The sequence below is a fragment of the Onychostruthus taczanowskii genome, unplaced genomic scaffold (assembly GCF_017590055.1).
Source record: "Onychostruthus taczanowskii isolate IOZ18803 unplaced genomic scaffold, ASM1759005v1 scaffold43, whole genome shotgun sequence".
In the NCBI taxonomy this organism is placed as follows: Eukaryota; Metazoa; Chordata; class Aves; order Passeriformes; family Passeridae; genus Onychostruthus; species Onychostruthus taczanowskii.
In genome coordinates, this window is record NW_024501792.1 from 154,645 (window position 1) to 164,657 (window position 10,013).

Sequence of the window (10,013 nt, forward strand, 5' to 3'; positions counted from 1 at the left end):
CGGGCCGGGGCGGCGCCGCGCCATGGCGATCTTCAGCGTCTACGTGGTGAACAAGGCCGGCGGCCTCATCTACCAGCTGGACCACTACGCGCCCCGCTCCGACACCGAGAAGACGTTCAGCTTTCCGCTCGATCTCGTCCTGCGCCCGCACGATGAGCGCGTCGTGGTGGCCTTCGGGCAGCGGGACGGCATCCGCGGTGAGGCGGGTGGGAAGGGCCGGGCGAGGCCGGGCGTATTGACGGACGGACGGACTGACCGACAGACTGACTGACTGATGGACGGACTGGCTGCGTGGCTGACTGGCGCTGTCCCCGCAGTGGGGCACGCCGTGCTCGCCATCAACGGCGCCGAGGTGAACGGTCGCTTCACGGCGGACGGGAAGGACGTGCTGGAGTTCCTCGGTAACCCCGCCAACTACCCGGTGTCCATCCGCTTTGGCCGCCACCGGCTCTCCTCCAACGAGAAGCTGATGCTGGCCTCCATGTTCCACTCGTGAGTCGCGGTGTCAGGGCGGGCCGGGGTGGCGCGGGCCGGGGGCGCTGAGGGCCTGTCCCCGCAGGCTGTTCGCCATCGGGTCGCAGCTGTCACCTGAAGTTGGGAGCTCCGGGATCGAGATGCTGGAGACCGACACCTTCAAGCTGCACTGCTTCCAGACACTGACAGGTACCGTGGGGCCCTGGGCACCGGCACCCTCTGCTTCCTCAGGGCTGTCGGTGCTTGCCCTTCCTTATGCTCCTGGCATTTTGGCTCCAGGGATCAAATTCATGGTTCTTGCTGACCCGAGGCAGACGGGGATAGACGCTCTTCTCCGCAAAATCTATGAGATTTACTCAGACTTCGCTCTGAAGAACCCTTTCTACTCCCTGGAGATGCCAATAAGGTAAGGAAAAGCCCACTTTCAGTAACCTGGCTGCAACCCCTCATTGCTTTCTGCCTATACAGTAGCAAATGCAGTCCTTAACTAGCAAAAGTGGCTGAGGCAAGGGGAAGAAAGCTATAGCACACTGCTGCAGAGAGGACACAGCTCTGAGCTCTTTCCAGTGCTGGTTCTGCCAGGGAAATGAGAGGTGCTCCTCCTTGGCACAAACCCTGCTGTCCTGCCATATATTCAGGCCTATACAAGAAGCTTTAATCTTAACTAAGCACCAAGTCAGACCTTGACAAGCAGTCATGTTGCTGTGTCATAACTTCCTGAATCTCTCCTTGAAGGATGCAGAGCCAAAGGATGTGGAGATCCTTTGTTAGCTTTGCTAACTCACTTCCATATGTAGAAGTCATCCCTTTTGCTTTTCTGACTATTTCAGGTGCGAGTTGTTTGATCAGAACTTGAAGCTTGCTCTGGAGGTGGCAGAGAAAGCTGGACCCTTTGGACCTGGATCATAGAGAAAGCCTTGCCTGTTGAAGAGATTCATTTGTCTGAAGAGTGGGGCCTCTCTCTTCCCTGGCTGGCCTCTCACAAAGCTCCCCTCTCCACAGCAGAGACTGCACATCCCCAAAACATGCTTCAGTATGTCCCAGAATACCAGTTTATCCCCTTTGTTGTAAAACTTACCTTAAAGAGATTCCTTGGCACCGTTTACATTGGGCCACAGGGCCTTATTTTGCTGTTGCAGCTCTGCTGCACTTGGGTGAAGGAGAAGGTGCAGGACTGTGGCTTTACCACAGTCAGTGCTTTTCTTTCCTGTCATAAATGTACATATGTATTTTTCCTGTATAGCTCGAACTTACAGTCTTGCAGAGGGTTTCTGTGTAGAAGTAATAAGTGTTTACTGATGAGACAAATGGCTCTTTGCTTTCTGTTGGTGGGGACATTGGCACCTCAAGAGGATATGTGGATTTGGCTGGTTTTGCTTGTACCACTCTCCATAAGAAAACCAGGGCCCTTGTGACACTGCTCCATTTTTATTTCAGATATAGAAGATCATGTAATTAAGTACAAAATGTAATTCACTTTCATTTACTTAATTAAGGCTAGCTAACTACTCTTGCAACCAAGGTACTCAGCAAAGTACCTGCGTGCAGGTTCTTTACAAAGTGAACTTGCCTTTTTCAGGATCCTAAGACAGTAAATCCTTTTGGGGAAAAATAAGAGTATTCAACAAATTCCTGGTTAAATACCTGAGTGTATTTACTGCAGGGTGCTGTGCCTGACTGCTGAGGCTGACTCAGAGGCAGCCTGAGCCCCTGCCTGCAGCCATGAGAGACACAGCTCTTGACCAAAGCTATCCCAGTCTTCACACCCTGTACTGAAAGAATACAAGCCAATGCTAGAAATGTGGGTTTTCAAGAAACCCAGCTGCACAAAACGTGGGTTGGTGGTGGCTGCTGTTGCAGTTCCTGCTGCTGGGATAGTTCTGGCTGATTTGCAGAGCGCTGGCTACGAGCTGCCTTGGCAGCAGCTGCCTGCCTTGCAAATCATTAACACTGCACACAGACATCACGCTGGGGGGATCAGTTCACCTCCCAGGAGCCTCTCTGAACGCCGTGAGTTCCCTGGAAACCTGCCTGTTCCTAAATGCTGCAGAGAGCCCTGCTGCAGCTCGTCCTTGTTCCTGCCTCACTCCTGGAAACTAACCCCACATAGAGCTACAGCCTGCTGCTGTCACAGCTGCAGCCTGCTGCTGTCACAGCTGCAGCCCTGCTGCTGTCCAAGGCTGCCCCGCAGTCACAGCTACAGCCCTGCAGTCACAGCTGCAGCCCTGCTGCTGTCACAGCTGCAGCCCTGCTGCTGTCAGAGCTGCAGCCCTGCTGCTGTCCAAGGCTGCCCTGCAGTCACAGCTGCAGCCCTGCTGCTGTCCAAGGCTGCCCTGCAGTGACCATTCCCCGATCTGCTGCTGTCACGTGGCTGAGCACACACAGAGCTCGTGCTGAGGTGGCCTGGGACAGCTGTGCTTACGGCAGCTGGATGGGACGGACAGGAGGAAGGCTCGGTTCAGGGCCCCTGAGCAGCCAAGCTGAACTGATTAATGTCTCAGCTAATGGCTGAGACAAACAGTAATGACAAAACTAGAGGTAAGTGTACCTGAAGCCAGGCATTTCAGACCACTTGTAGTGGGGAAGCTTGGGCTGCAGAGCCTGCTTGCTTCACTAACAGTGCTGTGAGGAAGAGGTACAGTGAAATCATTGCAAATGTAAACTAAGTGAATTATCACATCTTGAGGGAAAAAGTGATCAGTAGCAGGAACCTTGTGCCCTCTGGCACCTGACGCTGGATGAGAAGTTGAGACATTTTTATCTAGGTTGCAGCAATAGGTAAACTCACTCCTAGGCCAGTTAAACAAAAACGAGCATCATTCACGTCAGCGTGGGAAGATCCTTTCCACCAAGCAGCTTGTCCTCAGTCAGCCTTCTTGGCAATCCGGCCCATCTTGGTGCGGATGTTTCGTAGCAAGAAGAAAGCCACTGTGCTAACAATACAGGTGACTTCAGCCACCCAGAAGGCTGTGGCCCAGCTGTAGTGCTTGGCAATTGTACTGAAAGGCAGTCCAGCCAGGAAACCCCCAACTGCAACGAAAAACAAACACAAAGCTAACAACACTTGTGTGCTCCCATGTTCTCTATCAACAGCTGCTTTTGCATATATAACAATTCCTCAGGCCTGGTTTGAACTTAAAGCCCAAAAACACCTGTTGGGCACAGCAGGAATGCATCCCTGAGGCTTCCAGCTCCATTATCTCTCTCCTTAGGTGCCTTCCCATGACCAGTAGCTTGGCACCTGGGGCCAGACCATGCTTCATCAAGAATATGCATGGGTTTTGTTTGTTTTTTGGGGAAATGGGTATTACTTACCATTGGCCATGAGGGCCACAATGGCGTGGGAGGTGCCACACAGGTTGGCAGGGGCGCTTTCATTGGCTATGACCCCAAACAGGGCAATCGGCCCATACGAGGAGAACCCAAACACAGCTCCCAGAGTCAGAATCCACAGCTGTCGAAGTAAGTTAAAATCAGAAACAGGATCTGTGCACATCACCACTGTCAGTTAGCAACTGCTGGTAATTCTCAGATTCTACACACAGTACCAGGGAGTTCTGACATTTTCAGGCTGACACCAGCTCCCCAGCCTGCCGCCACAAGAGCTCAAGCCTGTGGAGTCCCCACATTAAGTCCCTTGCATTAAGCCCAGCTGCATCTCCAGCACTCCACCTTAGTGGCCCCATGCAAGCTCTCCTCCCTGCCACCGTTCTGCCCCCCACACCATGTAACACATCCTGTGCTGACCTGCAAGATCACCACACAACATGGAACAGAAGAGGGCAATGAGCCCATGAAACCACAGGAAAGAACTGTGAACCAGGCTGCTTTCATAAACAAGCCCGGAGCTAACAACTGAAAGCTTTTCTCAGTTTAGATGCATGGGACTGATCAGAGCATGTTTATTTGTGAGACACCTCCTTCTGATGACCTCGATGTTACTAAACCGAGAAACAAACAAAAAAAAAAACACCACAAAAAACTCCAACAGTCTGAACTTCAGTGTTAGCTTACGCTCTAAGAAACCTATCTGGCCTCAAATTATCAGTCTCTTGTTTGCACAACAAAGGATAAGCAACACCTCCACATTACAGCATGCTTTTAGAATTGCAAACACCATTTCAAAAAGCCCAGGAGGAAGTAAGTGCCATCTTATTTTCCAGATGTGAAACAGAAAGGAGTTAGGAAAACACTTGCCAGAAACTAAATAAGAATGCATCTGCCAGGGCAGAATCATTCTTTCAGATCTCACCCACAAGACCTCTTAGCTGGCTATATTTTACCTGATGAACAGAGGTCCTCAGAACTTTCTTAAAAGTTACATAGTTAGACTTTTTAAAGTCAGTTAGTGTACTCAAATTATTGTAAGAAAATGTTTCTTTTACCAAACTTACAGTAATCTCTTCTCAATGCCCTGGTTCTAAGTTCTGAGGTGCTAACCAACCTCTCACGATAGGAGTAAGGCAGACCAGGGAAAGAAGAAAAAGGCAGAGGGAGAAAAAATGCAAGCGGAAACCTCATGTTCTTTTAGGCCTGTAAGATCAGCTAGAGGTTGCAAGGCTACAGTCCAGAAGTGGTTTTCCTGAAGAAGAAGAAAAAAAAATGAAAGGAGAATAGAAGTTTTATTTATTTAGCAATCATAAGGGAAGGCAGGCTGCCCGCAGCAACAGGACAGCAAGAGCACCCCAAGCCAGGCTAAGCCAGCGCTTCTGCAGAGTGCAACAGAAAAGAAACCCTGGGGAATGGTGAAGAAAACAATCACGCTTTCTGTCATCAAACTCCCCCTTCCAGGGCTCCCCCAGGGATGGGCAGCTGCTGCACGTGAGTTACCTTGGGAGAGTCAGCTGTGACTGTGACCCGGAACAGGAACATGGACACGCACATCGCGGCCATCATGGAGAGCAGCAGCGCGTGCCGGGGGTTCCCGTGGCTCGACAGCCCGGCCTGCGGGCAGGGAAGGACAGCAGACACTCAGAAACTGCAGGGGCTTCCACCTGCAGTGACCAGCACCACCCACAGCAAGAAACACGATGGCACATCAGCGGCACATCCGTGGCACACCTTGTCAGCGTGGCTTAAGGGCTGCACACAGTCAGACTGTGCTAAACAAAAGCTCTCAGTGATGAACAACTTCAGTTATCAACCACTTCCACCCTGAGTCTGGCTCCAGAGCCTACCACTGGATTTTAATGTGGGGCTTTTTTCCAGCCAGAAGACAACTATCAGCAAACAGTCTTTCAACAAGAAAATCTGGAGACCACAGTAAAGCAAACAAATTAAAAGAATAAACACCTCAAATCTGACAGGCATACTGCAACCCCTAACATCAGCACTCCTACTGCCCAGCACCTTCTGGAGTGTTTGGCAGCTGTGCCCATGCACGTGGCAGACCTGAGCGTGGGCTGGTTTCTCTGCTGTGCTCACAGGGACAGCACCCTGCCTGAGTGCCTTGGTGAAGCAGCTCAGAGTGCCACGGTGCTCCCTGCCCAGCATGCCCGAGGGTGCACCTGACTTACTTTTGCTACTGCTCTGTCAGAAAGGTATCCAGCAGCAATGCTTCCCACCAGGCCCCCAATCTCCAAGGCACTCATGTAGGAACTGCCTAGAACACAGGCAAAACAAAGAACAGCCCATCAGAAAAGCTGCTGTGGGCTCCAGAGCACTTGAGCAGCTCTGCTGGACACAACCATCTGGCTCATCCTTGTTCAGGAATGCCTGTCTGCCAGTCCCAGGAATGTCCTGGCACTAGGGTGGCTTGGTGCACGCAGTAACTCCATCCCTGAGTTATTTCAGAAGCTGTGTGCACCCAGGCACACAGCCAGGAGGTGGGCAGACAAGGCCCTCATGTGGAAGGGTCTCTACCCAGGCAAACCCTCGGCAACACCTCCCAGATTGCAGCCCCAGAGATTAATAATGCAGTTTTGCATCTCACCTACAAGCACGGACTGTCCCCTCTCTTGGATCAGGAAGAGCTGTCCCCAGTCAGTACAGCACGTTTTCACTCCAAAAACGACCAGGTAGCCTGTTGAGAGCACCCAGAGGTATGGGGAGAGCAGCAGCTCTGTCAAGGTGCTGTTGTCGCTGGAGGCACCTGTAGGAAGGTCGGGAGGAGTGTCACCACAGCCCAAACCACAGCGACCAGCAGCCCAGCAGGCAGCTCTGCAGGCAGGACCAAGGCATGAGAACATCCCCACACAGGGAGGTATTCACAGCTGCTGAATGGTAGTGAATGGCTCTGCCTCCCCCTTGTTCTGGTGATTTCAGAATCTCTTCTGTCATTTTATCCCACATTCATTAAAGATTTGAAAAGAATAATCAAAACACTACTCCCAGTAATTTTCTGTATTACAGTTGCCAGTAAACCCCTCACAAAGGTTGTTAGAAAAATTACCTCTAGATTCTTTGGGAGTGTTTTTTAGCTGTGCCTCTGAAAGGCACTGCACAGACCCAAACAAAGATGCTAACATGAATTTTGCATCAGTCTTCCAACAAACTTGCTCTCCCCAGAGAATGCTCTGGGGAAACAATATTCTTTTCTTATGCAAAGAGGTCCAGTCTGGCAGCACAGGCAGTATGGGACAGCATGGAACACAGGCTGAGTTTCCACTAGCCTTTAAAATCCTACTGAAAACCTGTGTTGCAATTCTCACCTACATGCTCTGCTTTCAGAGGAGTGCCACACTCAGTGGTCTGAACAAACATTTACTAACTAGATGTCCTAGGTTAGGGCAGAGACACTGAGCAGAGTCCACCGTGAGCTGGGGTCAAGAGAGCCCAAGGTGGGGTGAGGGGGGAACTGCCTGTCCGCTGCAGGGCGGAGGAGCAGAGGTCAGGCTTAAGGAAGCATTCCTTGCTGCTGTAGCTTTTCTCTCTCCACCACCCCACCAAAACTGCATTCACAATCTGAGCACACAAGGCTCCAAGAAAACAGGGATGCTAGTAGCAGGAAGACATGAAGTATATATGGGGAGAGCCAGCCCTGAGCACCTCAGCAACACACAGGTGTCTGCTGGCAGGCTAAGGAGCAAGACTAACAGAGGCTAACAGCAGGCTTTTCCCTGCTCTGCCACAGTCTCAGGAATCCCTACACTAGCCCCTTCCCACAAGATCACAGTGGGCCTTGGTTTATACAATTTCCACTTTCAGTTACCAGAATAAAGCAGCCAAAACCAACCCATTACCACACACCTGCCAAAATGTGACTTCAGAAACTGGGTAGGATGGGGGTGTGGGTATGCTGAGAGTGACACATCTGTACCAGAACACAGACAGAAGGCACTGCATCTTCTGCTGCAGCTGCCTGCTTGCATCCAAGTCACAGGCTCACCTTTCTTCCCTTTCTTGGCTCCTTGCTCAATGTTGGGCAGCCCAACATCTGCCGGCTCGTTTTTAATCAGGACAAGGCAAACAAAAGAGACAACCATGCAGGTGAAGCCAGAGAAGGACAAAGTCTTGCGCCAGTCGTAGTTCATAGACACAAGAGCAGCGACAATGGGGCCTAAGCCTCCAGCCAAGTTCATGCTTGTAGACAGGATTGCCCACCAAGTCCCAAACTGGGAAGGCTCAAACCACTGTGCAACAAGAAAAACAGCATGAGGTGTAAGAGAGTGACAGCACACATGAAAACCCTCCCTTGAAGCCCATGATGTGGGGCTGGGGCAATTCAGACACAGAACTCCAAAAGCAGGTGGAGGGAACACCCACACCTCGCTACTTTAGTCATGCAGGGAACTCCAAACCTTACTCAAGTGTCAGCTGTAAGAGCCTGACAGGTGTTCACGCTGTGAGCCAGCTCAAAGTTATTTCCATTTACAGACCATGAAACTGAGACGTGGGGCAGGAGAGGCAAGTTTAAGAGCACATGGTTTTGTGTACTCACTTGCTAGGAACAGCGTCCTCCTGGAGAGGTCTGCTGGCTCAGGAACTTGGATGGACAGGCAGAGAGTCACAGGGTAACCTTAGCACTCGCTGTTGCATTAAGTGTCAGACATGATGGGCTCTGCATTGCAACCAGCACGCAGAGCCAGAACCACTTGGGTGGCTCTTGTCAGCAGGAAAATGTCTGAGTTCTACATTCATGACTATCTTCAGAAAACACCATGGCTGATATATCTGTTATGTGGGCCCTTCTTTTCTGTGCACTCAACTGTCCTGCACAGCCCTCTCCTCATCATTTAGGGGAGGCCAGGTGCCTCACAGAAGGGCAACAAAATTTTTTATCTCTTCCCCACCCTGCCCCACAAGTACATGCAGTACATTCATTCCTGGATTTTACATCTTCCGTGAGGGATCAGCATAAAGCTAACCAAACTCCTTTCCTTCTGTCCTTGGGAGAAATCAATCTGGTCCTTTCAGATTGTCACAAACCCCAAGTACTTACAGCTCAGAGACTCATCTCACATCATTCCTCCATGTTATCCAGTTTTCTACTTGAACCACCTGTGATTTGGAATTCCCAAGTTGCCCAAGCGTGCAGATGGAACTGTGCTCACTGCCCCCTGACCCACAGCAAACCTGACTTGCACCAGCAGAGACAAGCAGTCCTGTGTGTCCACGCCTAAAATACTTAATTCCCACAAAGTCTGCCTCAACGGGGCAGAACCCTGGTACCAGGAGACGTTACCAAACTGAGCTACACTCAAGGCACGCAGGGGCAAGGGCTACAGGGTGAATCTTTGCTAGAATAAGTAGATCCCCGTGCACAGAAAGTTGTTCCACAGGCAGCAGAATGCAGACAGTGCTCTAGACCTCCTTTGCTGGAAGGAGTGAGAAAAGCTGCCAGTCCCTCTGGGTTCTGGGCAAGCATGGTGTGGCCAGCGCTGTTGCCAGGACAGGTCAAGAGAGCAGCGGCGGGTTCCCTGCCCTTGTCAGCACCCACCTTGCGCAGGATCTTCCCGCAGGGCGGCCAGCCCAGCCCCTGGGCCAGCCCGTTGAGGAACCAGAGCCCGGCGAAGGCCGTGACGGTGGAGCTCCAGGAGAAGACCACGTTGACCAGGCCCACCATGAGGAGGCCGGAGGAGAAGAGCCAGCGGGCGCTCATCTGGTCCGACAGGACGCCGCTGATGAACTTGCTGATGGCGTAGGCCGCAGACTGGCTGCTGGTGATGAGACCTGCGGCGGGCAGAGCCCAGGGGCGCCTCAGCCCGCGGCACGGCCCCTCCGGCCCGGCGGGGCCCCGGGGCCCGGCCCCCACACTCACCCAGCTCGTCCTTCCCCAGCGGCACCTCGGCCATCACGGCGGGCATGACGAACGAGAAGGTTTTGCGGTTGAAGTAATAGAGCGTGTAGCCCACGAACATGGCCGCGAAGATCGCGGCCCGGTACCGCCCGTACCCGCCGGCCGCCATCGCTCCCGCGGGGCCGCACCGCTCCGGGCGCACCGCACGCTCGGACGGACGGACAGGGACAGACAGACGGGCGGAGGGACGGGCGGACACGGCCCCGGCCCCGCCCCGGGGAAGTCCCGCCCCGGCCCGCCCGCGGCCGGCCCCGCTCCCGGAGCAGCCGGCCCCGCTCCCGGCCCCGCTCCCGGAGCACCC

At 52.7% G+C, this 10,013-nt stretch overlaps 2 protein-coding genes across 5 annotated transcripts; one reads left to right on the forward strand and one right to left on the reverse strand.

Annotated features, from left to right (window-relative positions):
- Positions 1–6: 6 nt before the first annotated feature.
- TRAPPC4 (trafficking protein particle complex subunit 4) lies at positions 7–2,577 on the forward strand. 2 transcript variants are annotated; one of them, XM_041413833.1, is made up of 5 exons: positions 7–197; positions 318–492; positions 560–663; positions 754–880; positions 1,305–2,577. In XM_041413833.1, exons 1-5 carry the CDS (start codon positions 23–25, stop codon positions 1,381–1,383), a joined length of 660 nt encoding a protein of 219 aa, XP_041269767.1. In that variant the 5' UTR covers positions 7–22; the 3' UTR covers positions 1,384–2,577. The 2 variants fall into 2 exon arrangements, with proteins under 2 accessions (XP_041269767.1, XP_041269766.1); XM_041413832.1 differs by having other exon boundaries at positions 560–880.
- A 546-nt stretch (positions 2,578–3,123) lies between these two features.
- On the reverse strand, positions 3,124–9,970 carry SLC37A4 (solute carrier family 37 member 4). 3 transcript variants are annotated; one of them, XM_041413830.1, is made up of 9 exons: positions 9,674–9,965; positions 9,353–9,585; positions 7,802–8,045; positions 6,407–6,565; positions 5,991–6,076; positions 5,305–5,418; positions 4,991–5,056; positions 3,790–3,928; positions 3,124–3,504 (listed from the first exon to the last, which is right to left on the reverse strand). In XM_041413830.1, the coding sequence occupies exons 1-9, from the start codon at positions 9,819–9,821 to the stop codon at positions 3,338–3,340; spliced, it is 1,356 nt and encodes a 451-aa protein (XP_041269764.1). In that variant the 5' UTR covers positions 9,822–9,965; the 3' UTR covers positions 3,124–3,337. The 3 variants fall into 3 exon arrangements, 2 of the variants coding, with proteins under 2 accessions (XP_041269764.1, XP_041269765.1); XR_005953352.1 differs by lacking the exon at positions 3,124–3,504 and having other exon boundaries at positions 3,809–3,928; positions 4,869–5,056; positions 9,674–9,969; XM_041413831.1 differs by lacking the exons at positions 3,124–3,504; positions 3,790–3,928; positions 4,991–5,056 and adding an exon at positions 5,084–5,209 and having other exon boundaries at positions 9,674–9,970.
- Positions 9,971–10,013: the final 43 nt, after the last annotated feature.